The sequence below is a fragment of the Aythya marila genome (genome assembly GCF_965140915.1).
Source record: "Aythya marila genome assembly, chromosome: 13".
In the NCBI taxonomy this organism is placed as follows: domain Eukaryota; kingdom Metazoa; phylum Chordata; class Aves; order Anseriformes; family Anatidae; genus Aythya; species Aythya marila.
The window spans coordinates 20,354,991-20,382,441 of NC_139054.1; the positions used below are offsets into that span (position 1 = coordinate 20,354,991).

Consider the following 27,451-nt stretch of genomic DNA (forward strand, 5'->3'; position numbering starts at 1 on the left):
CAAATTGTTTCAGTCAGGAAAAAGTACAAAACCCAGAAATCAACATTTTCAAAACACAACATTTGGCTTTAGCTGAAACTGAGTCAATTTTTTGAAGTCCAAAACTATTTAAAAAGCTTTCAATGCTCCAGTTTTCTGGCTGATCCCAAACTAATCGTCAAAACCTTTTTGCAACTACATCTGAAATGAAAGGCCTGCAGGTGACACAGCTGCCACCACTCCTGATCATACATGGTTCTGAAATCATGCAGTGCAATGCTCTGGGACATACAATCCATTTGGGGACACCCAGCAGTGCAGTGAGAGAACAGCGCTATGGAGCAACATGGCCTGAGCTGTCCAAGATGTTTGAGGCAAGCAGGTGAAAACTGCCTTTGGTCATGCTGACACAGCACTTCGCTCTTCTGACACAGCTACCAGAGAAGAGAGACAGGATCTGCTGGCATGGGATGATCATGCACAATTTTTCTCTTTAGCATTGTTTTTTAATCATGAAGAAGTTATAAGAAAATAAGCACAAAAAGCAATGCTTTAAAAAGAAAATCAGAAGTAAGATAGCAGATATGCTGATTGCTTGGCCATTAAAGGAGGCTGTAGTAAGGTGGGGATTGGTCTATTCTCCCATGTATCTGGTGACAGGACGAGGGGGAATGGGCTAAAGTTGCACCAGGGGAGGTTTAGGTTGGATATTAGGAAGAACTTCTTTACTGAAAGGGTTGTGAGGCATTGGAATGGGCTGCCCAGGGAAGTGGTTGAGTCACCATCCCTGGAGGTCTTCAAAAGATGTTTAGATGTAGAGCTTAGTGCTATGGTTTAGTGGAGGACTTGTTAGCGCTAGGTCAGAGGTTGGACTAGGTGATCTTGGAGGTCTCTTCCAACCCAGATGATTCTGTGATTCTGTGATTTAATGGTTCCTCAGGTCCAACTCCTTTTGACACACTCCAGAATCGAAGAGAAGCCACCTTGGAGGTGTCACCAGACCACTAAACAAATCCTTTGGAGAGCGATGGTTGAGTACTTGCAAGACAATTTTAAATCCCCAACCAGTTTAGATTCAGTGCAGCGTTAGACCCTGGGTGAGTCCTTTACAGATCAACGGACACTAATTAGCTCTCATCCAACTGCTAGGACAAAAGAATGCATTTGAACTTGAGCTTTCTGACCATCAGACTTCATTAGATTCCAAACTTGGTGACATAAGTGGTAAAGCCTAAGAAGACAAAACTCCTACAACTGATAAAAATCAATATTTTACCATGTTCTCATGTAGAGAGGCTTCATCACTCAAAAAAAAAATTATTCAATTTCCATTTTTCCCCAAACCATCTCTCTCCCTGCACCTATGGCGCTGCCAAACAGCAACAAAACAGCAAGAGTTTTACGGAATTTAACATACATATCAGTGTGCAAAGACCAATCAGGATCTGTGCCACAATGCAGCAACCCCATGATGCACAAGGTGTGTTCACTAAGGGAGCTGCACCATCTCTCTTGGACTCAGATCTCTGATACAGAAAGCACACAAAGAAATCATGGGAGCAACAACCCATGAAATGCACTGTTCACACTTACTGGAAAAACTAGTAGCTGTGAGATTTTGATTACAACACATTCTACAAACCTCACAGAAATCAACAGGAAACACTGCTTCCAGTAAAGACGCTTCATCCTACCCCACTCAAATCTGAGCGTGGGTCAGACTGGCAAGAATTAGGCACATGCTGTGCTGTAGAAGTGTGGACCATACTTATAACAAAGATCCAGCATGTGTAGGAGACAAAGAACTTTTCCAATATTAAAACTTGATTTCTTTCCAACTGCTGTGCTTCTTTCAGGTAAAGAGCTGAAGAATTCTCCTTTGTAAAGTGATAGATTGGCTTGCTGCACAGTGCTGACACATGTTCTCTTAGGTCCCTCAGTGGGAACATGTCTTCTTCCGCCAAGGACAGCAAATTAGTAAGTGCTGATTTCTTTATTTTATTTTATTTTTTAACTTTCTAGAAGCATGAAGAGTATATATAAATATATATATATATATATGTATATTTAGGAAGGGCTAGGAATAGAAGAAGTGATCAATTAAATGGCAATTTAGCCAAGACTTTCCAAGTTTTTCACTCTAAACAACCCCATAATCTCTGTTTTGTACAGGTAAATTGTATTACTCCTGTACAAGAAATACCGAAATTGTACTACCAGAAGTAGCAAATGGACTTACTCCAAATCATGCTAGGAGCCATCAGATACCCCAAAATTTCTGAAGATCAGCCCCCTGATGGCGTGGCCTGAGCCCAAAATGCATGATGTGTACAGATGACAAAACTGGTGAAATCAGAAAGCACACATCAGTCCAGGAGAAAGAGGAATCAAAATAAAAATGAAAATAAAGCAAGCACATGCGGAATGTACACCATCAGACAGTGGATACACATTTCCCAGATACCTGCGTAACATTTTAAAGACAGTTCTTGTATGCAAATGGACTAAAGACAAGGAAGACAAGGGAGTTATCATGCAGCCCAGTTCTTGCATTAAAAGCGATTCAAGACAGTGATGTCATCGTGCAGCCCTGCTTTTTTTTTTTTTTTTTTTTAAAAAATCCTGATGAGAATTTCAAACGTCACATTTGACTAAACTTCAACAGTTGCAAGCCCAATACATGGGCTGGACCAAGCATCCAAATGCAATCATGTAATGTACAAGTGAACGTGTTGTAAATTCTGTTTGAAAATAAATAAATAAAACCAACTTTCAGCACATCTGAAGCATCCACATAGTCTAGCAAAACAATTGCACTTATGTGATCAGCTAGGTCACTCCATTCCAGCAGAAGGGTGTTCACTTGGGCTATTATCCAATTCTAGGAGAGTGATTCACGTTTTTAGAAGTGCCTGGGCAACTTATCCACAACGCAGTGCCACTGCAGGTTGATCCTCATGCATAAGGGCCTCCGTGCCTCATGCACTGTGTGTGCAGAGGGCCGCACGCTGCCATTCGCTAATTTAGAAGCAGTTAAGAAGGAATTAAAGCACACCCAGTGGCTTGGACTCCACAACAGGGATATGCACGAATGGCTGCTAGGTGAATTCATTGATATAACTCCGTCCTACATTTACTCTTCTTTACACTGAAACCTTCCTGCCTGTTTCTCTCTTGCTCTGTGTACATATGATATTTTTACCCCTAATGATTACATCTTGGTGCTGTCAACTAAAAATGCACACAGTGTTTGAATGTTTCACATATAGATATGTGTGATAAATGATCTCCAATACACACACTTGGTGCTACAGAGTTATCTCCAAACTCCCCGAAATGAAGAAAAGCCAGAGTATGGACTGTGAAGCTGTGTGATAGTTGCCAACCTCCACTGCAATGCCTATGAACAACTGAACAGGAGATGCCTACTTCAGAGTCCTCATGGTAGGACTGCACATGAAAAATTCCAAGATTATTCCAACTTTGAGGTTTATAAGGCATCTGATATTCTGAAGATAAACAGTAATACAAAGCTGGTAATATAACTAAAGGAAACGACTCTAATAAAAAACAACACAAACACATTTAGAAGAACGGATGAAATCTGGAAATTGCTTCATTGCAATCACCAGAGTTTCAAAGAAACTGGTTTGGTCTGGATCAATCTTTTTTCTATTTCTATTTTTGGATAGTTACATTGTTCTAGTGGAAGTAAAAGACCCTGTATAGCAAATGTAAGCTTTATGACAATAGGTGCGGAGCTATTACATACAAGTTCTCTCACAACAAAGGCCTCGGCCATCCAGTGTTCTGTACTTTACAGCAGCACAGGAACCACTGACTCTAGGATGAATCTTAAATGCCAAATACAAAATCAACATAAACACCATCTTTGCAATAAATGAACATGAGCTTTCAATTAGATTGTTTGTCTTGATTTGAAACTGAACTATGAAACAAAACTGTCGCTGCTTTAAAAATAACATACTCTAATAACATTTTAAGGACACCTTACCAAGTCAAAATCAGCAATGCAGAATGGGTAATGACAAAATATGTACTTTAAATGGAAAAATGTTGAATTGCTGGATGGTGACAATAAAAAACCTCTAAAGATACATCAGTTGCCTTATTTCACACCTTCCTGCATAACAATCTCACACTTGCAGTGTGATGGGCTCCCACCTCCCAGACAGTGAGCACAGTGAGCCCAGAGGAAAGAAACATACTGTTTCCTGTGGCTTTTGGACAAGGTCCCAAGTCAGCATTCAACAAAACTGTGCTTTTCTGTTGTTGTTAAAAGCTGCTGACACATGCTTGCTTCCTATCGTGGCATCTCCATTTCCTCCTAGAGATAAACTATAGCTGTCACACACTTCAGTGGGATTTGGAGTTAGTAGCTCTCCAACCCATGCTAATAGTCTTATGGGTCATCCAAACCCAATGCTATATAGGAAAAGCGAACAAATTGATCTCTGCATCTGCACAAAATCTTTCTGAAATTGAACAAGTATATGGGTCTCTTCATCATACTTTACTCTTCATCCATGTGGTGAATTCACAGAGCTTCTTTAAGAAAGTGTCCATTCATATAAGATTTTCTACTTTCTCTACAGTGCAAGTTAAATTTAATCCTAACAGTTAAACGACATCTAAATGCTTTTGTATGTAGTGGAGGAGAAGAGAAAGGGAAGCCAACTTTTTTAAAAATTAAGATATAACAAAAATTAATTTGAAACAATATGGTTTCTTCTGCCAACACTGAGATCACTTTTGCTGTAATGACAAATCACCTTTCTGCCATGAACTGGACACAAACTTTAGTTGGAACGCTCTTCTTCACCTTTTCATCTATCCCAATGTTGCAAAAGCTTTGACTCCTAAGCTAAAGCCAGCTAATTTGTTTTGCCATACAGCAGTAACATACAATATTTAACAAATTCCACAGCATAAAAGGCATTTGGGGGGATCTGTAATTAATGGAACAGTGCGGAAAGCACAGTTCTAGGCATTTTACTATGGAATACTGGGAGAAACCACAGTGCAATCTGTACTGGGAGAGTTGGGCACCTACCCTGCGGTTTCTACTTAAGTAAAACCACTGATACATGGCCCAAACTTGGCAAGACTGTCAGAGACATGCTTATGCTTTTGGCAGAAGGGAACTGACCACTTTCAGCATCAGCATCCTTTGCCAGCTGCCAAAGAGTACACAGATGCAAGGGAAACAAATTATCCACCCACTGGCAAAAAGAAATGGTGAGCAGCACCTAAGGAAAAACTGTATGTATGCATGCATGCACATGTGTGAGTTTGCATGTGAGCATATATATATTTATATATATATGAAACTCTGCTTTGTGAAAAGGAATAAATACAGTTAAACTGAAAAAATTGTCTGCTACTAGCCCTGTGGTATCATTTTCTGTAACATTCTCACAATAACAAACAGACCTTTCTTCAATTAAAATCTTCCTGAATTTTCAACATTAAATAAAGGACTGCAGGATGCTAAAGAAAGATTTTCAAAGAAAGTCAGAAATTTGACTCCCATATGATCTGTTAAAGTGTTAAAGGATTTTAGCAACTTAAGGTAAGCATGTAATTACATTTTCTTTCTTTCTTTTTTTTTTTTTTTCTTCGAGAATGAGTGCCTAGGGAAAAAACATTATACCAAAATTTGGTAAAATATAAAAAGAGCCTTCCAGGTTCAAAAGATATATGAGAAATGACTTAGAAAAAAATAATAGGACAAGAATTTGTAGTCAGTAGGCTAGGTAGAGCTGAGAGCAGGAATCTGTCTGTAGATTAATTAGATTCTGCAATCAAACTCCCTTTCTCCCGTACACATCCCATCACTATCATTACATGATCAACAGATTTTTATGAAAGCTAATGCTTTCTTTTGAGAAATTCCATGGGGACTATGTATAACGTTGATTTTGCTTTTCTAAATATTTCTTGAAAATTGTACGTAATGCATGAACACATTTGTTGGCTGCAAAGGTGTACAACAGCAATTTTTTGCAATGACAGTGCAGAGAGGGAATATGAGATCTGTGTGCTAATGAGCTGACACTGCAGAGGCTAGAGCAGTGTTAGTATAGAGCACTACAAATGCAGAGCAGAAAGATATACATGGGTTATTTCTAGGGAATATGATCTACAGAACTGTACGCATAATTCAACATTAATACTAACATCCTTCATCGGAGGTTACAATAAAAATGTGAAGATGTTTCTAGCAATGGATTTATACATTTTGGTTGCTATATTCTTATTATTAAAAAAAAAAAGGCAGCTCACTCTCTATGTGAGCATTTTTGAAGAAAAGATAAAATATCCAAATATCCATATTTTACTTCATTTTATACATTCACAGCTCAATTTAACTTTTTTCCTTTTTTTTTTTTTTTTTTTCTGATGGCAAAAAGCTTCCTATTTTAAGAGATATAATAAATCCTGCCAAAGCCAACTGATAAACTTTAATTTGCCTTTAAATACACTGGAATTTTCCTCTGTGCTTGCATTTGTTCTCAGTGAAGATGTTATACACCTAAATAAATAGATGGGTAGATAAACACAGAGTGGATGAATACCGTATGAATGTGTGTAAATTAAATATACAGAGAGAGGCTCAGTGCTAGCAGTGAAGCAGGGAATGCATGTACATGAATCAGATTATGCATCATTTAATTGAAAAAGGAATGAGAAGGAGGGGCTTAGGGCAGGAATTTTCTTTTGCTTCTAAACAACTTTGTTCTCATGTTGGGATATTGCCAAATCAAGCCTACTAGAGGTGGGCTTTTTATCTCTGGCTCATGAGAACACTTCAGAAAAGATATTTTTTCCTGCCTCTGGAATGCACCAGATTGCAGCAAGTAGGATGTGCAGTTGTACAGTAAGAAGCTAAGTCTTTTCTAAGTGGAGACCCCCTCAATTCCTACACACATGAACACTTATAACAGACACTATCAAATAATTCAGAGCAAAGGAGAATGAAAATTATTAATTTATGGATACAGACCAGTACAGGCACTTGGCTCAACCTATACATGCTACTTTCTCTGATTTCCCTTCAGTTCCTTTATATATCCCACCACAAAGTCAGTCACAGTCTTTCTCGCTGATGAAGGCAGCCACAGTCACTGCAGCTTTCTCTCATATGGATCCCTGCCAATTGCAAATATTGATCAAAAGGTTGTGTGACAGCACCGGAGACAATTTATGCTTATCTTCAAGAGAAGTAAAAATATTGTGGAAAGAATTCCTTCATGGCAGCACCCTGAAATTATCTGCCACTCCACTAGGAAGCGAGGATGGGACTAAGGTATGTGGGCCGGAATGTTTTAAATGTTAGCCATGCAGTGTGTGGAGCTTATTAGTTCATCCTGATGTATCAATATGCACAAGCATTCTGACTTTCAAAGATAACTGCTTGCAAATCTGAAAAGAGATTTATTTATTCTTTTTTTTAATTTGAGCTACTTAGACCTATCTGGCTAGTGACTTGGACTCACTGTATTATTTTTCTGTCAACAGTATTACCAGATGTTTGACGTAGCTATGGACAAGGTCACCTTTTCATTTTCTTTCTCCTGTTTCTTCTTTCACATCTTCTATTTTTGAATAGGTTACTGTAGGTTGGTATTCTCCGATCTACGGTTTCTCCAGAGATTTAAGTTTTACAAATTTTACTACTCTGGCAATGTATGCTGAAATACACAGCCCTATTCTACAGAACAGCAGCTCATCCTGCTAAAATCACCACAGCTTTCACTAAGCAATGACAAAAATCATTAGATGTCAGAAGGTGAGAAGCACACTGACTAAATAATACATTGACTGCCTCTGAATGAACATGTGGTTCACTGGTCTTGGTGGGATCTGCAAAGAAGTGCTGGTAGAACTTTTAAAAAAACAATCAATAATTAATCACCCAAGCAGTTTAATGTCTTTAGTTTAAATCTATATAACTGATGTTTAGGAAACTATGTTTGAGATACAGCCCTCTTGAAGGGATTACACTGATTAAGGATTAATAGTCAGATGTTTGTTGTAAGAGCTGTTGAGGCAGGATAGGATTAGTAAAATAAGATGCAAAGTACAGACACGCTTATTTACCCTTTTTTTCCCCCACTTTACAAAATATTTTAATTGGATATAATTATACCCAACCCCAACTTTCAAAGGTCCTACTTCAAAGCCCTTTAAAAAGTGTAATGCTGCACTAACAAGAAGCAGTCACATGGGGGATATGTTTGAATATGAACCCCAAATTTGTCCAAGTAGTTCCTTATTGTATATTTTCTAATCACCACATTTCTCAGAAAATACGCGAAATCCAAGGAAGAATCAAATATCTACTCCTCTAGCCTTCCTATTATGTAGCTCAGGGGAGGGTAATAAGAGCTTTCTAACAAACAAAACAGAAAGAAGATATTCAAAACATTAAATTGTTTTAAAACAGGACACAGTAGTTCTCAACTCACCAGTACTCTGGTATTTTCGTACAATGCTTCCTCTTTGAAAATTTTATACTGTGAATATATGAAGAGGAATCTTGTTCACAGAGTTAGTACATTGCATTCAGAGGTTCTTTAGATCATGTACAGACATATTTCTGTATACTGCAAAGTGCATGCAACTACCTTGCAAGAAGACTCCATTCATTTTCAGAGGTTTACGATAACAGCTGCATAAAACTGAATATGGACGTGTCAGTAAAATAAATATTCAGGAGCCACTATTGGTAAAGGAATGCTTTTTTAAATGCAGAACACGCATTAGTCTTTCAGAAAGGGATTTTGCATTTTAACACCATGATAATACTACTCAGAGTTCTATTTTGCCTCTTTTGTTAGTAAAGGCTCAAATTATGCATATGCACTGCTTGTGCACAGCTATTTCTCATAATGCTGAGCATTCTGATTCCATTTTCTCTCCCCTCAGCTCTAATGGTATTCATCAGCTGACAGACTCTTCAGTTTTTAACAGGACTTTCACTGTAAGAAAACAAGGCAGTATTTCAGGGCAGAGGAGGTAAGGAAGGCCCTCTAGTTCTGTCCCCTGAAGGTCACTTGTGAACAGCTGTTTCTGATTTACTCCTCTCCACAGTATTATTCGCAAATTATGCTGCTTCACATGGGTAGGCTGTAGCCTTAACAGAAAAGGGATGTTACTTCAGTGGCAAATCACTGATCATGGCTAAACAGTGCTGCTATATAAACAACATGGCTGTTTTTCTGGAAAACAAAACTAAAAGGATTGGAAAAAGTGGTGAGAGAACTTTCCCCAAGGTATTACTCAACCACCTTATGCTGTAAATCCACTAAGCCTCATGTCACTACACACATTTGTTGCACTGTATCCTATGAACAAGTACTCAAGGCTGCCAGGGAGCAATCGAATGTAAAGACAGATAACAAAGAAATGATAACAAACAAATTTTTTAAAACCATGTATTTACTTACAAGCATTTGTCACTGAAAAACTGTTGGAAGAGTCCAAGTGATCTACATGATAGTTCAAATGGAAGGGCTTTTCTGTGGTGTTTTGGTTCGTGTTGTATAACTGCACTGCAAATCGAAATGCGCTGTGCTCCTGAACAGTGTTCCTCATGAAAAGTCCACCTAGGTTGAGAGAGAAAAACAGGAGTGGGGATAGAAGGTATCTCAGAATGAATTGTTAGCAAAAGCAGAGGTAGTAAGTTACATTTGCATACTAGCAGCCTAGGCGTGAGATCATCCTTTGGGCAGAGCACACGCACGAAATGCCAACCCCGAAGTTCGGCTGGCGAAGCACCCCGTAGCCCCCCCGAGCCCTTGGCGGGGGGTGGAGGGGGCGAGCACTGGGGGGCTGCAGGTGGCTGCCGACACTCCCGAGCCCCAGCCTCTACCCCTGGAAGGCTGAGAGACCCCGGCCTGAGGAGCAGGGCGCGGGGCTCGATGTGTGACAGACGATGAAGGAGGAAAAAAAAAAAAAAAGAAAAAGGCACAAAACCCCAAGTTCTTCACTCGCACGCCCGCAGCCTGACGGCTCCCTCGGCCACAGGTTGAGGGCACAGCGCTGCGCTTCACGCTGCCGCTCCTTAAACCATTCTGCGATCCCGCACGGAGACGGACCCTAGCCTCCCGTCGGTCCCGGGGTGAACAGCAGCCGCCCCAGCAGCCCGGGCACCGCTCCCGCATCTCCCTGCCGGCTGCGGAAAGGGGCCGGAGCCGAGCTGGCCCCGCGAGCAGCTGCGGCCGCCCTCGCCCCTTTTCCCCGGCCGGCTGCTGCTGGCTTTTCCCCGCCGCCCCGGCGCAACTGGGTGCCGCTTACCGATGCTGATGGTGTTGGGGAATCCTCCCCGAGCCTCCCCCAGCAGCCCCGCCAGCAGCAGCAGCAGCAGCAGCAGGGTCCGGGGCAAGCTCTGCCCCATTTTCTTCAGCCCCTGCGCTTCAGCCCCTAGCACGAAGCGGGCGGCTCGGGCATGGGCGCGAGGGGAGCCTCGGAGCAGCCAACGGTGGTGCTGATGCTGGCGGAGGTAGCGGGGAGGACGATCCCCTCCTTTCTTCCTTTCCTTTTTTTTTCCCCTCAGATCCCTCTCCTCTTGTCTTCACCCCAGCCTGGCAGGGCTCATTGGCTGCGAGGTTTGCCTTTCTCTCCCCCCCTTGTCTCCATCAGTGCCCCCCCCCGCCCCCCCCCCAGCAAGGGACTTCCCCCAAAGATGGTGGGGAGCGGAGCCGCCGAGGCGCTCCGCCCGGGCCGGGAGGGGGAGATCGATCAAACTTGGCGGGGGGCGGGCTTGCAGCCACTCGGCCTCCGTCGGCCCCCGTTGAGGGGCTTACGGGCGGCGGCTGGTCCCTTTAAAGCTTTATCGCCTGGACGAGGGCGGGGTGTGTGTGTGTGTGCGTGTGCGCGCGCGCGTGTGTGTGTGTTCGCGTGTGTGCGCGTGTGTGTGTGCGCGTGTGTGTGTGTGTGCGCGTGTGTGCGTGTGTGTGTGCGCGTGTGTGCGTGTGCGCGTGTGTGTGTGCGCGTGTGTGCGTGCGTGCGTCTGTGTGTGTGTGTGTGTGTGCGCGCGTGTGCGTGTGTGTGAGAGTGTGCGGTGCGGCCGGCTGCCTGAGGGGAGGAGGAGAGGGGAGGTAAGGGGGGAGGCGACGCAGAGCCGCGGGGAGGGTGAGGGGATGCGGCCGGGGTCCTGGGCGGGCATGGCGGGCGGCTGAGGAGGCGCAGGGCCCGGGGGCAGAGGGTGCCGTGAGGGCCCGCTGCCACCAGGGGGGCCAGGGCTGAGGGCGAGGGCCCGCCTGAGGGGAGAGAGGGAGGCGGCAGGGCAGGGACAGGGCCGGGGATGGCACAGGGCAGTGGGAAGGGGCGTCAGGACGAGTTTATCCCGCACAAGGGAATATTAGATCCTTCCAAACCTCCTCTAAAAGGGAGAAATCCAGCAAAGTCTCTCCGTTGCCCCTTATGCTGTGGAAAATGACAGACCCGGAGTAGCACAGATGCTAGATCTCCACAGGGAGCAGGCAGACGGGTGTCAGGTACCCCACGTACCTCTTGGTACCCACCTCTTTGCTGAGCATCAATCTTGTTATGCCCCTGGCCTGTGGACACATACGGAGACACTGTGCTTTTGCTGGAAACTTGGTTCTCTGGTGTGTTGATCTTGCATCCCTCTCCTTGACGTCTCACTGTATGGAGCCTGAAGCTCTGTTCTCTTCTTGCTGCTTTGAGGCTCATGGAACTGTACAAAATGGAGACAGAAAAGAGATACTAGGTCACTCAGTCCATCTCCTAGGCCCAGGGAAGATTGTTTTACACTTGATGTTTTCTTTTCCTCTGATTTCAGCAGACTACTTTTCCTTGGTCTGCCTCTGATTTTTTTTTTTCCTCCCTCCTTGCTAATCTCAGGCTGGTAGTTTTTTTCTGGTCTATATACAGTTGAGTTAGGGATAATATCAGAAGCACTTGGCTTTGCATTTGCAATATAATTAGCCAGTGATACTGACTGTAGCTTCATGTAAGTACTCATGTGAGACTAGCAGACAACTGCACACACACAGTTTCAAACCACTGCTCTTGAAGGATGCCAAAGGCACAGATGTATAACAGGGCATCACATTTACACAGAAAGAGCTGTTAAGCACATATATGACTTTATGCACACACGTGTGACTCCTGCTTACTTCTAGGTGCATGCATTGGTAGCTATATGCGTGCTCCTTTAGAAAAATCATTTCCAGAAGATGGAATCAATTCCAGTCCAGGCAGGGTAGAGATCAGGCTGTAGGGTGGCTGGGAATGTTCCCGCTTTAGGTTCAGATGGCAGTTGACACTTTAGCTCTTTAAAGAAAGAAATGGTTTTCTGTAGAGATATGTGGAGAATATCTTTATATTGGTAGCACTCTTCTAGCCCAAAGCACTGTACAAATATTATTTATGAATTACCATAGACATGCCTATGAAGCAGGATTGTATTCTTCTGTTACAGATGTAAGAATCAGGGAAAGCAACTGATCCAGCTCACCTAGGCAGGAAGTTTCAGATCTAGAATTAAGACTACGAGCAACAGCTGGGCTTTACTGTAGAGCATTCTTCTCTCAGATGTCCTTTGGTAAAAATAGCAGACCTGAAAGTTACAGACAGCTATGTGAAACTTAGACTTTCATTATACTTGTGAAACACATGTTCCTATAGGCTAATAAGTTGTCTTTCTGGTTGCAGACTATGCCTCTTTCCCCACTCTACTTACCTCCAGTCCATTTCTAACACATTCTTCACATAGTCTCCAAGTCCTCTTTTATGTGTCCTTTCATAGCAGCCCTGCTTTCTTCCTGTGCACTTGCTCCCACAAATTTCTTCTTCCTGTTTCTCCAGTTGTGTATTCCAGCCTGACCCCACTTGACACACCTGATTATGATGTTCTGAAAAAATATGAAAGAAATTATGTTTAACGTTATAAATGTTAGGACATATGGGAAAAAATTAAATAACCAGTAATGAAGGTGGCATATAGCAGAATCTCGTTTTCACAGATAGCTGGTAGGATGGGTACCTGATCCCAAGTAAAATGGTACTTCATAGCTTCATCTCAAAATGGAGTCTCATTATAATCTAAAATGAATCTGTGCTAAGAGGCAACTAAATTTTCATTATCACCTTTCTCCTCCTGAAGCCCCTAACATTCACATTATTATTAACATTTTCAAAACACATTGTTTTTTTGTTATGCATTTCATGGTAATATTTTTATATACAAATGGTACAGCAACAATCCTGTACAGATTTTGAAGAATCCCAAAGAGACTACATCCCTGTTTCTTTCTTACAGTGAACCCAATCTATCCTAGGACAAAATTATTATGATATTAGTTGGCTTTATGTGAATATTAATGCCTTACAAATAGTTTACATACTTGGAAGTTAAGTGACTCAAGTTAATGAGTTCCATGGTAACCAAGGTCATACCAGATGCTTTCCCAAACCTTTCCTAACTAAATACAACCAAGATTTTGCAGGATAATCAGAGCTTCGTGTTCAGATGATTTACAGTGGCCTGGGACACTAGGGGATTCTGAGTACTATCTACCTGAGCCAGGAGGAGGTAATGATTTATAATTAGCTAATGTGTTCTCATTGTGATGTCTAATACTGGATTAGAAAAATGCTAGAGAATTTGGGACACAGCGTTCTCACCGAGCTTTCTGATGTTACTAGACTAAATCCATGGTATTAGCATAAAGTCATGGCAAAATCTACACCAGGATTCTCTGGCTCAAACTTCACCCTAACTGCACTAAGCTGACTTTAGCACTTCTGTGATTCCCAGTTTTTAATTGCAAGAGAGAAGTACAGGCAGCGAGTTTCCAGAAATCATTGTGCTTCTCCCACTACCAACCTAACTAGATTATAATTGCCAATTGTGTTTTACAGCCTTTTAAAAATTATTTTAACCGGCTATTTCTTCATAAAAACAGGAGATATGATTAACCGAACTTTATGTTAATCTTAGCATTTTCATTAGCTAAACCGATTAATTCTGCAACTGACAGTTTACAGTTAAAGTGATAGGCAGGGAGAGAAGCAAAGACAAAAGGATTCAAGGAGAAGATGAAACTACAGATAGCAGCAGTCAAAGGGAAAGTACAGTATAAAAAGAGGGAGAATGAATATAGACAGTATAGTCACATATATTTCAGAGAACAGGTCAAAGGACATCTAGTTAAAATTGATTAAATTATGAGTGGGCATAGAACAAACTGTTGAAGCTCTCCTGTTTACCTTTCATTACCAAGCAGTAACAGAGACATAAAATTAAATTAAAAAGCAGCAGATGAGAGACAGTTTAACAGAAATACTCTGCTGTGCAGTTTATAGCTAATCTATAAAGCTACCTTCTACACATTAGTCTTAGCAAAAATAATTGTTTTTAAAACCTTAAAAATTTATATGAATTAGCAGAGTAAATCTGTTAGATGAAAAAGCTATTGGGATTAATAATTCATGGGAGAAAGTAGCTGCTAGATGCCTCAAAGAAGACCTGGTCTTCCTGCACATGATGGGAGTTCATCGTATGTCTAACCTTCTCTGAAAGTTTTTGCAGAGACAGTATAGGAGACTGGGTGAATCATTGATTTGTTGTTATTATTTTTTTGCTAAGAATAGTCAACAAGTGAAATTCTGGAACAACAGAGGTTTGTTACCTCTGTCATCGGAACTAGGATTTTATCTACTACACCGTGGCAGAATAATGCTGTCTGGCATATAGAAATATGTTCTAGCACATGGAAGGGTGATCAAGATTTGTATAGGAACAGGCTCAATGAGGAAACTTGTTGACAAATAAGTCATTACTCTGTTATTGGAGACATTCAACTTTAGGTAGCAAATTCCTGCATCAACTTTTATCAGACTTGAGCATGGATTGTTACAGTAATAACCTATGTATACTACAATTGCACAACTAATACAAATGTGGAAACAGCATGTACAAACGCCTTCATTTTTCTTGAGGTTGTGGTATCTTAAGAATCCATATTACTAGTCCTTCTAAGAGCTAGGGGGTGGTGGAAGTGTAGGGTTATTATAGTCCCATAATGTCAGAAACAATTTATATTACCTTCTGGTTTTTGATGAACTGTACGCTAGGCACTGCTGGCATAACATAACCCTGCAATTCTTATTTAAACCCTTTTGCTGAGTGCATCTATATTTATTACTTAAAGAAAAAGTAAATCAAAAAAGTAACAGTATCCCATATACACTGTTAATAAAATTAATCCTCTCTCTTTTTCTTTCATACCTATAAATACAGTTTTCAAGCAATCTTGAAAGTTAAAACCAGTTTTTAAACCACTTAGAACTCTGTTCAGAATCTGACCACTACTTTATTTCTGTGTATAATTACTGAAGTATATTAAGGACAATCTCCTTTAGCTGCAAGTAGTGAACAATGACTTCCGATAACTGCTTGCCAATCAAAAGTCCACTTTTTTTCCCAGTATTTGTTTGTATATTACTATGACTCATTTCAGTTCAGATTTATAGTAGTGGTTTTTAGTGAAAATATCTGTTGAAAAAGCTCACTGATTCTTGGAAAGGGATGTCTATACAATAAGAATGTACATTTTTCACTGAAGTTTAAGGATTTTGGATTTGATCTGTTCCACTTGATCAGAGAGAGATCCCTCTCCTCCCCTAAGCAAGTGGTCTGGTAGTTACAAAGTTTGAGTTATGCAGGAAATTGACATTCCCCTCTGTTAATTTCAAAGAACCTGTGTTTTTACTTCTGGAGTGAGCCTTTGCAGCACTAAGGTAGCAAATCAGGCTTTTTTTTTTTTTAAAGAGTCCATTCACTTCATATAAACAAGATATTAATTAATACAGGAATTAAATTTGACAGAAAAGGAACTTTAAACTTTGTCTTCATTAGTCCTAGGAAATATATTGTCTATGGGGTGTTTGTCTCTCCCTTGCTTTGTCACTACCCAAAAAAGTCACCTTGAACATGAAAAAAACTCTCCCTGTGCAACTTCCACGAAAAGAAAGCATTTCCTCAGAGGAAAGAGGTACATAGAGCAGCTCATTCCTCTCATGTATGCTCTGCTACTTTTAGACCTTTATTTTCTCTCACCTAGATACCTAACCTACCATCTAATTCCAACAGCATCTCAAGGTCTAACAAGACAATAACTGGAAGAAAAATGCCAATGCTGCTAGCAAGGTGTCAATACAGGGAATTTAAAGAACAGTCCAGAATCTAAGAAGATAGTAGAGAAAAATCGTAGGAAGAAGAGATATATCCTATTGTAACATCACAGTCTAACCCACAGGCTGGAGATTCTGACCCCTGTATACTGAAAGAGATCAAATCCACAGTCTTTAAATCATATTTTGTCTTATTGTGGAGGGCTTGCATTGTCTTTCTGCACAGAGATGAATTCCACCTAACATGATTTGTTTAATTGATTTCAGTGGGATTAACTGAGAGTACAAAAACGACTACAGTGTATACTTACATTGGTATGAATAATGCAATGTAGTTCTGATAATCTGCAGTGTTCAGGAGACAGCAAACCCTTCAGAAACTCAGTAGTTTATTTGAAAAGATCTTATATTAACATTATAGCCAATGTCAACAGAAGCATTCTCATGCTTTATAAAACTTCTAGTCCCAATTAAAAGTTGTTTGGCTTTGTAACTCACACCTTATAGCAACTGTGCTGGATCTTGATAATTACAGTATGAAACTGACTATTTGATTGCTCTTTCAGCACAATAAAAGACATCAGAAGTGAAAAAAAAAAAAACTCTGCAAAATGGTTTTGTAGTAGCAATTCTCACCTTATATCAATTTGAAGAGTCTTAAGTATTTTCCAGTAGATCTGCCATGGTTCTTATGCAGCAAATAGAAGTCAAATGACAATAGATTTACGTTTCTTAATTACATTTTGCAGATGCTTCAGAAGTATCCCATGAGCCCCAAGGAGTCCACAGTCCTGATTTGCAGGAAAAGATATATTTATTTATTATCATCTCTTAAATGTTTTAGTATCAGATTATCTGGAAACCAATGTTGAACATGTAAACTGCTATAATCCTGTTTTTACTTCAGTTCTGTTGTGTCTAACTAAGCACTCAAGCACTAACAAACAAGGTCACTGCTATCAGTGACTGCCCATTTATGGGAAGCTTGTCTAACTAAAGATGTTGCTAAAACATCCTATTTTTGATGACAAAGCACTGGATTGTATATATAGCCATTGCTTTCAGTAAGTTTTGCTTGCTGAAACTTCATGAGCAGACTTCACAGTGTTATTGACTGGCAAAGTCTAGGAAGTCACCCCATTTTCTGTTGTTCATTAGTGTACCTTAAAAAATGAAAAACAATAAATGTAAGTTAAGTAAAATCTTTCCTTTAAAGGAGTGAGATGCCATTTCCTTGGTACTTGCAGTAGCCTAGAGTGTAATCTAAAACCTTTACACTTATTAAACATCATTCTATTGACTTCAGTGGTCTTTGAATAAAGCTAATAGCCTATTTTGTAGGATATGTAGCCATATCCATATTCTTGAGGTGCACGAGAGGCTAGGGACAAGACTGGAGAGGAGAGGCAAGACTAGAATTTTTATTTCAATTCTCTCATAAGCTACTTGTTCTTCGTACATCAGAAAGTATAAAATTAAATATACGGAAAGTATAAAAAAATAGAGTATGGACCATTCTATTTTGGGGAAAGGTCACAGAGACATCACCTTGTAGTTCTACCTTGAAATCTGTTTACATAAAATCACTCTTTTTCAGGAACTGGAGCTTTGCCACCTACATCTAGGTTATGGACACTCTGGGTCTGAGAAGCATCCAACCCAACAGTTAGTTTCACAGTGATAAATCAGTTAATTAAATTTCTGAAAGCAAGACAATTCAGAACTGACCTTAGAACCTTCCTGTTAGGTGGCTATACACAGTCATCAGAAGTGTTAGGTAAGAAGTGGCCAGTTTTACACAAGGTTTCATCGGGGGTGCAAACACTAAGTGTGATGTAGTGAGTTAAAGAGGAAGTGCAAACACATAATTTTAGACTTAACTCTGAAAGTTCTTGCTTTTGCGTTGCATGGCAGACTTTACACATTACTTTGATGTACTGTTGTTATTTGCAGTGTAATCTTGTATAATAATTAACTCCAACTGATCCACTGCAGTGCTTTAGCAAAGTATTGGGGCCCATTAAATTGGACCATGAATACACAGTTGCTTTCCTTATTTCTAACATAATTATACTGTTGGAAAAAAAAAAAAAAAAAAAAAAAAAAAAAAAAAGCAGATTAATTGGAAAGGTGTTGCCAAATAGGGCTCCTTGCTGCTGTAAATTTCTGGAGTGCTGTTACAAGGTTTTGAAGTATTAACTACATATGAAAAGCAACATGCTGGAAATCTTTTGGAAAGCATTTGTTTCCACTATTTTTTAGGGAAACATTCTGCTGTCAAAGGTGAAAGCCAATGACAGCAGTACCAAAGGCCATGTTTTCACTGCAAAGTTATTCATACTTTTAGGGCCACCCCGTTCCACACAGCATCGCACAGGCCCTTATGCCTAGATATACATGAACTTTGAATCTGGTTTTGCCATTAAAGCTCAACTCAACTTCTAAGTAGGTCACCAGTTATGAAGTTTTCAAGGAGGAGTTTGGCTTTAGGGCACACATGAAATCGTATGTTTGCTATATACATCTGCTTGGATTATGGATTCAGTTTGGAGAATAAATATCTCTCTTACAGACTTACCAATGTATTTAAGCATGAAAGCAAATAAAACCTGTCATAAGCAAGAAGGAGACAGAGCATTATTCTAATTCTATATGAATTGGACTATAACGACTCCTGGACCCTGTAGTTTCTGAGTCATTTGTCTCCCATTTGGCTCTTGCTAGAAACTACCTGCCAGTTCATATACCTCCACTCAGCTTTTAACCCTTCTTTCCACATGCTCTGAATCTTTTTGCAGAAGAATACTAAAAGATGCCACCTCAGCAGGCTGCATTGTAGATACAAAAATGGCTAGCTGTAAAATATCCTCAGAGTGTCAGGAGCTCCCTCAGCTCCTGTTCAGTCAGCAGTCAATAGGAATTCTTTGTACAGATAAATTATGATTACCAGCCTGGTGATATCACTCGAACATGCCAGTTCACACACGATTCTGGGTAGAGGACCCTGTCTGAGAAGGAAAAAGAGGCTTGGAGATGACACAAATGCCAGAGGATGGAACTGTAATTCAGGAAAAACAGTTGTTGTTCTAGAACACTCCAAGAGACAATATATAAAGAAACTCAAGTCAGTGACACAATAAGAAGCCTGAGAAACAGCCTTGCAGTCCTACTGGCAAAGCCAAGTAAATGTCAGGCCATGATGGACATAGGCCTTGATCTGTGTGTTTGGTCATGTATTCCAGATATACTTTGTAGTTTTATCTCAGGCCATGGCCTCCCTGATTGCAATGGGAGCTTTGCTTAAGCTAACAGCTATTTCACATTGGAAATGACATTGGGAACTTCATAAGAGCGCTGAAATTTGCATTTAAAACAAGACCAGAATCCAGCTGTTTTACTTGTTCTCAATGAATGCATTTGCCATACTTTGCACAATAATGAACTGAAAGTAAACTAATTTCTGTTTATTTTCAGTACGAAATGTATGAACCAGCTTTTTCAAAAATCATAAGAAATTATTCCTGAATTTCTTAAATTTACTAAGAATCATTTGGTCAAATAGCAGAGTCCCCACAACTTTATACTCATGTATGCGTTGATTATGAGACATTTCAAATAAGCTGATAGTGATCTTCTAAAATAGATACATGAAAATAATTCGTTCCTCAGAACTATAGCTGTAAGCTAAAAGCACACGTATCAGCTGACAGCACTTCTCACATCCGTCAGCAATGTTCATTTTTGATGATAAAACATAACTAAAATTTCCAAAATTTGTTCATCAGGAGAGATCTATGCTTTCAATTTAGTTGGTGTTCATCAAAAGGCTTTTGCTGAATTACTGAGGTTTGGAACACACCAGACCATTTAAGCTACTCAAGCCAAAGAGAAACTGAATGGCAGCTCTTAGTAGCAACAGCATTTTTCAAAGTTCACAGACTCTGTCAAGGTTATCAGAGTTATTAGGCCCTGAAATATAAAGATGTAACCTTGAGACAAATTTCTGATTCCAAGTACAAACCCTCAGTGACTTGAGTGGACATCACACTAGACTCTGAGTTATTAGATCACAAATGCGAGAAGGATGAAGCATTATTCTAATTTCATTTTGATAAGGTTAGGACAATGACATCTTAAAACCATGCAGCACATATATGTGTACGTTCCCTGAAAGAGGAAATATATTTCCGATTCAGAAGTTGGAATGCTTCTAACTGACCCTGAAATGAAAAACTTCCCACTAGCTTTGTAACAAAACAGCGTTGTGGAGTCCCAAGTATCTCTCCATTACTTGTATCAAACATATTCCTTTTAAGATTAAAAATGCACTTTCAAGCTTTCAGTTCTGCAAACTCATTTGGGCCTACAGAGTTGGGTTACATTTTCCCAGTCTCACAACCAAGTACAGTCTTTAAACACTATACAAGACGTGTGATGGTTTCTGTGCAATACCACTGCCTTCTAATTGTACCCCCAGTGACATCCTTGCAGCTTGAAGCCTGTCAGTGGGGTTTATCAAGCGTAACACACTGAAACTTTTGAACAATCCTTTTGAAACTTCATAAGAATCCAGCCAGCGCCTGCAAGATGTATTGCTCTTTCTGGCAAACAGAAGAAAGAGAGGAGCAAAAGCCTGATTTTGGTGTGAAAGCTAGCATAACTGATTCTGAACCCTGAAAGCCTTGAGCAGGACTGCTGGGTGAGGATGTGCAATAAACACCACTCTCTCTGGGCAAAACTGCTTAGGTGAGGGTTAGCAGGTATTGTGGCTTCACAACTTTTCCTTCTGTTCAGTGGACTACACGATTCAGTTTACCCAAAATGATTTGGAGATGAAAGATAGTTTGATCACAAAAGCAGCTCTGTTGTTCCAGGAGCAGCATGCAAAGGAAAGTTCTTTCACACAAACACAGGAATAATGTTTCCTGCCTCTGGATTCTGACTGTCAGAAAACTGTCTATATCCTCGCTAACCTTCACCCATCTTGCCTGATTTTTTTTTGATATTTCAAAGACATGGACAGGTACTCTCCTCCAAATAGAGCTGTTTTCTAAAAAAGGAGAATGAGAAAATTTTAGGGTTGTACTTTCATCTTCAATAGAAGATTTTTCTGCCTAAAAACAGGATTACAGACCTCAGGATCTGGCCTCACATTTTGTATGCAGAGTAGTGAAATCATGCCATAACAACAATTTAGGAAGCCGAAAGGAATATAAACACAAGCAAAGATTAGTTAATATTGAAATATTTTGGTTGTTCAGAGATAAATTCAGACACTAATCACAGATTAACTGGATTTGGGGCTATAGAAGTGACTGTTACACAGCAAGGTCAGGGCTGAATGAAATGACTAGAAATCGATCAAATGTACGAAGTACTATGGGGGAACAGGGCAGTTAATCATTTCAAAACTTTACTCTGTAAAATGTACTGTACATGATCGATGATGGCGGAGATAATAAAACAAGCAGCCAATACTTCTGCTCCAGATATAAATATGCTGGAATTGTGTTTGGGCTTAATTCAGCACAATTTGGGTTGCTAATTAATGATGCTTTAAGCAGAAGGTAGAAAAGTTAGCTCTGTTATTTTTTAGGAAATTATGTCTTACTTTCAGAATGCATCTGGCTGACATTGTTTATTAAGGACTGGAGTGATGTGACTTTTGGGGAGGCTAGGGAGGGAATATCATTCATCTAGACTTCTAAAAACCTATGTGGGTATAAACTGCATATGCTTTTGGTGCAAGAAATGCTAACTGCTTGGCATCCGTTTATTGGCAGTGGGATATGCATTTACAAGCCCTTTTTCCCTCCTAGCTCCAAGGGATTAACAGTACAGCAATTCTTTGAGCCTCAGGGCCTGATTCTGTACCACTGAAGTCAATAGAAGCGTTGTTATTGACCTCAATGGGCACAGGCTCAAACCCTCAAAGAATACATTATGTGATACATGTTTTTTAAAAAACGGCTTAGCAGTTCTTTTTGTCTGCAAAACCAGGGATGACTGACTGATAGAAAGAAACTGAAATAGAGAGGAGAAAAAACAAACTCTGATTCCCCAGTTAGACAACTGACTCTACATGTGAGCACTTTGTCACAGCAGACAGAATAGCTGCACTAAATAGCTGCATTTTGTATTGCGTTTAAATTGTGAGTAATACCCTCTGACATCAAGTCTCTAATTTACGTACCTGAAAACAATATAAATCAGTAAAAGCAGCAGTAGCTCTATAACTCTGAGAAGCCTGGTTACTCTGTGGTGAGACATAGGTGGAGGAGCCTATTTTTGCTCCTCTACATTAGAGAATTTTAACAACTGTGCATAAGAGGAACTCTTCTAATTTTTCTGCCATTCCTTCATCTGCCTCTAGGAGCCCACATCCTAACTGATGGGGTCACATAAACCTGAGAAACATTGTAAGAGCAAAGGAAAACTAAGATTGTTTTCATAACCATTTACCACTACATTCAGAGTTGTAAGCAAGTTAATGACCACAGGTAATAGCATAGATCCTTTCTAACCACAAATAGCCAATGGCTGCACTTTCCCCTTCTAGTTTCAGCATTAATAACAAACTTCATTTTTCTAAACTTAAATCTATAAACTGAACAGCAGGGCCCTCGCATACATATTCATGTGAAAAACCCTCAAGAGGAATTAAAGGCACCATCCATCTTCCTTATATATTGAATGAATTAAGTATTGGCTCTTGGTTTTGAAAGCGTCACTGGTCACCCCAGTCACATCCCATTTCTTCTGATCCTGCTTTAGTTGATTTGCAAACACATCACCTCCTTCAAACAGCTTTGAAAATACTTCCAGTGAGAATGCTTATTTGGTCAAATCCTTGCTATATCTTATTTACCAAAAACAGTCTCAGGGAAAGAAAATTTATTCTGTCACCAGCATGTATAAAAGGGGTAAGGAAGCCTTCCCTAGTACTTCCAGGCTGAAGCTGAGCACATCAGCAAATACACTATTTAGAGAGAGTGGAGGCATTGCAGAAGTCTCCTTGTACTACTAGGGGTTAGAGCATCAACTCCCAGACACAGAGACCTTTTGTAACACCAAACCCCAAAACATTTTCTCAAAAGTCAGTGCGATTATCGCATCCTTGTGGTGCAGAATTTTTAATGCTGAGCAGCTAGTACATTTTATGAATTCATCACTTTGCTGTTGAACACTGGCATGCACTGATAGCTAGGCACAAAAAGCTCCAGCGCTGTACAGAAGTGGCATTCAGCCTTTGACAAGCTAAGAGCTACTTTGTCATCAAACAGAGGCTCACAAAACCATGAAAGAATGAACCGCATTTAAAATAGAGAAATGTGCACAGGCATTTTATGCGAGAGTTAATACACTACTCCAAACAAGTCAGCAAAATCCACAGCCAGGAGCAGTGTTTTTCAGAGCACAGCCAAAGACCTGGACTCATCGGCTATCTGTCACCCATCTTGGAAGACTGGTTCTGGATAAGTAAATACAGTTCATATGTGTGTGGGCGCACTCACACCTCTATTTTTTGTTTCAAATTGCCTGGGGACAGCTGACATATAATCTTCAGAACACCATGTGATGCTTTAATCAAATATTAGCAAGGAGTTCGAAGCAGCGTGGAAGCCACAAGTGGGGTACAAGATACTCAAGCACTGAAATATCAGTGCTTGAGTATCAACAAAATAGCATCAACAAAATAGCAAAGATTAGCTTCATTTTTTCTTGTTTATCATGCTGTTCTTTGTTAGAATGCTCCCTCTGTTGCTTAATTCTTCTGAACTGATATGAAAAATAAAATAAAGAAAAAAAAGAACAAAGAATCTCTTAAGCAATATAACCCAGCTTGGGGTTTTACTAAGAACCTTTTGGTCTATTTTACGTCTTTATACTGTCCAGCTGTCTAGATTAGGATAGCAAATGAATATGAATGGGGGATTATTGCATTTTAATGGTTTCTAAAGTTTAGGAGAAAAAGCTTTTGCCAGTTTTCGAATATGGATTTTGGTTACAACCCAACCTTGTCATCCTTTCTTGTGCAAAATTCCCACTATGATCAGTGGGACTTCTGAATATTTAAGGAATACATGGGAACTTGTTATTTTTTTGCTGAGGCGATCGGCTCCGGGGCAGACGTGTTCTGCAGCGGAGCAGGGGACCGAGGCGGGCAGGGCTTTTTGTCCGGCATCGAGGCCACTCGGGGGAGCCGCCGGGACCCGGCTGTCCTCGCGAGGGAGGCTGACGAGGCGAGGGCGGAGCCAGCAGCGCCCCCTCCCAGGCTGTTTAAAAGCTGCTCCTAGGGAGCGCGAGCGACCAGGAGCGCGGCAAACAGGACGGGCAAACAGGGCGTGGCACGTCGAAGGGCGTGGCAGTTCGCGCGGGCGGGGCGAGCGGGGTGCCCATCGTCGCTCTTTTGCAGCTGCCTCTCCCTTCGGTGCTTGTAACCTGCTTGTGTAGAACCTGACCATGGTATCGACCAGGCAGAAAACCGTGGCCTCCGCATCTCGTGCGGCATCTCCAGCCACGGTCACCAGTGTGGCTACTCAGACGGAGGGCTCGGGGAAACACGCAGCCGTCCAGGTCCTGGGCTGCAGAGTGTGCCCCAGCCTTCTGTCGGTTTCCGACAGCAGTGGTGGGTATGCCTGTGGGAGGTGTGCCCAGGTTGAAGAACTGCTCAGCCAGGTAGCGGAGCTCCGGGAGGAGGTGAACAGGCTCAGGAGCATCAGGGAATCAGAGATGGAAATTGACTGGTGGAGGTGCGCTCTACCCTCTCTGAGGCAGGCTCATGAGCCTGCCACAGCACAGGCGTCTCCTGTTATGCAGAAGACGGAGGTTCCCTCCTCCAGCCAGGCAGCGGGAGGAGACCTAGATCAAGGGGGAGAATGGAGGCAGGTGCCTATTCAGGGTGGTAGGCGAGCCCTCTCTCTGCCCACCTCACCTTCTCATCTACCCTTAAATAATCGATATGAAAGACTAGAACAAGACAATCTGAATGACAAAGTAGATAAAAACCCGTCCCAGTTGGAGGGGGCGCCTAAGACAAGGCGACCTACACATCGCATTGCCACATCATCCTTCAAAAAAGAAAGAAGGGCTATTGTTATGGGGGGCTCCCTTCTGAAAGGGACAGAGGGACCGATATGCCGACCGGACCCAACCTGCAGAGAAGTCTGTTGCCTCCCTGGGGCTCGGGTGAGAGACTTTGCCAAGAAAGTCAAGCGCCTGGTACGGCCCACTGACTACTACCCGCTACTGGTCTTTCAGGCTGGTAGCGATGAAGTAGCAACGAGAAGTCCGAAGGCGATCAAAAGAGACTTTAGGGATTTGGGGCGACTACTTAGAGGATCAGGGGCGCAGGTGGTGTTTGCCTCTGTCCTTCCGATAGGGGGGATCGAAGCTGAAAGACGTACTGTTCGCATAAACTCGTGGCTTCGAGACTGGTGTGACCGGCAGAATTTCGGTTTCTTTGATCATGGGAAGGTCTACGCTACACCGGGCCTGATGGCACCGGATGGGATGCGCCTCTCTCGGAGGGGGGTAAGGATCTTAGGTCAGGAGTTGGCAGGGCTGATAGATAGGGCTTTAAACTAGAGTCGAAGGGGGAAGGGGCTAAAACCAGGCACGCCGGTGAAGACCTAAGGGATGGTACGCTAGACTCAGAGGGGCTGTGTGCCAGTGGGGTCCTTTGGTCAGATCCACAAGGTGCTGAGTGTAAGGAGACGCACCTGAAGTGCTTTTACACAAACGCACGCAGTATGAGGAATAAAATAGATGAGCTAGAAGTCCTGGCCCAGTCCCGCAACTACGACATCATCGGCATAAGCGAAACCTGGTGGGATGAGTCCTGTGACTGGGGTGTTGCGATAGATGGTTACAGGCTCTTCAGGAGGGACAGGCAGGGTAGGCGAGGTGGTGGGGTGGCGATGTATGTGAAGCAGGGGCTGGACTGTGTGGAACTTCAGGTCGGCGATGGCAAAGTTGAGAGCCTCTGGGTAAGGATCAAGGGACGAACGAATAAAGGGGATGTCGTTGTGGGAGTCTATTACAGACCGCCTGGCCAGGATGATAGCGCCGATAAATTATTCTTTACAGAACTAAGAGAGGCCTCGAGATTAACTCCCCTTGTCCTTATGGGGGACTTCAACTTGCCGGACGTTAACTGGGAGTGCCACACGGCTGACACGAGCAAGTCCAGGAGGTTCATGAAGCACCTAGATGATAACTTCTTGGTACAGGTGCTAACGGAGCCAACTAGGAAAGGAGCCCTCCTAGACCTGTTGCTAGAAAACAGAGAGGGTCTGGTGGGAGATGTGGTGATTGATGGCCGCCTCGGTCATAGCGACCATGAAGTGGTTGAGTTCAAAATTTATGGTGACAGAAGGAAAAGTGCCACCAAAACCTCATCCCTAGATATGGGGAAAGCGGACTTCAGGCTGCTCAGGGAACTAGTCAGCAAGGTCCCCTGGGAAACTGCTCTTGAAGGCCTCGATGTCCACCAGTGCTGGTCACTCTTTAAGCGATGCCTCCTAGAAGCACAAGATAAGGCAATTCCAAAATATCGCAAGTCAGGCAGGCGGGGCAGGAGGCCGGCGTGGCTGACCAGGAATGTTCTAATGGAGATTAGGCGGAAACAGAGAGTGTTTCACTACTGGAAGGAGGGCCAGGCGTCATGGAAAGAATACAGGGATGCTGTTCGTGTTTGTAGGGAGAAAGTTCGTGTGGCCAAAGCACAGCTAGAGTTGAAGCTGGCTGTGTCTGTGAGAGAAAATAAAAAGGTTTTTTTTAGATATGTAAATGGAAAAAGGAGAACTAAAGAATACATAGGGCCGCTCCTTGATAGGGAAGGTCTCCTCACAGACGATGACATAGGCAAAGCAGAGACGCTTAACGCCTTCTTTGCCTCTGTCTTCAATGCCGATGATGGGCTTCGGGACCCAGGGTGCCCTGAGCTGGAGGACCGGGACGGTGGGGATGACAAACTCCCAGCTGACCCTGAACGTGTGCGGGATTTGCTACTCCACCTGGATCCCTACAAGTCCATGGGTCCGGATGGGATTCATCCCCGGGTGCTGAAAGAGCTGGCGGATGTCATCGCGGAACCTCTATCAATTATTTTTCAACGATCCTGGGAATTTGGAGAGGTCCCGGTAGACTGGAAGCTGGCAAATGTTGTGCCAATTTTCAAGAAGGGTCAGAAAGAAGACCCTAGCAATTACAGGCCTGTCAGTCTCACGTCAGTGCCTGGTAAAATCATGGAGAAGTTGGTTCTCGGACTTATTGAGGC

The 27,451-nt window shown here is 41.8% G+C and overlaps 1 protein-coding gene across 2 annotated transcripts in view; it reads right to left on the reverse strand.

Moving 5' to 3' along the window:
• The window catches only part of GRIA3 (glutamate ionotropic receptor AMPA type subunit 3), a 151,139-nt gene extending 140,611 nt beyond the window's left edge, over window positions 1-10,528 (reverse strand). For both annotated transcript variants that reach the window (XM_082771195.1, XM_082771196.1), the window contains exons 1-2: window positions 10,303-10,528; window positions 9,453-9,611 (exon numbers count right to left, since the gene is read on the reverse strand). In XM_082771195.1, the coding sequence (XP_082627321.1) occupies window positions 9,453-9,611; window positions 10,303-10,402 (259 nt within the window). In that variant the 5' untranslated portion in view covers window positions 10,403-10,528. The remainder of the gene's footprint in view (window positions 1-9,452; window positions 9,612-10,302) is intronic.
• Between the last annotated feature and the right edge of the window lie 16,923 nt (window positions 10,529-27,451).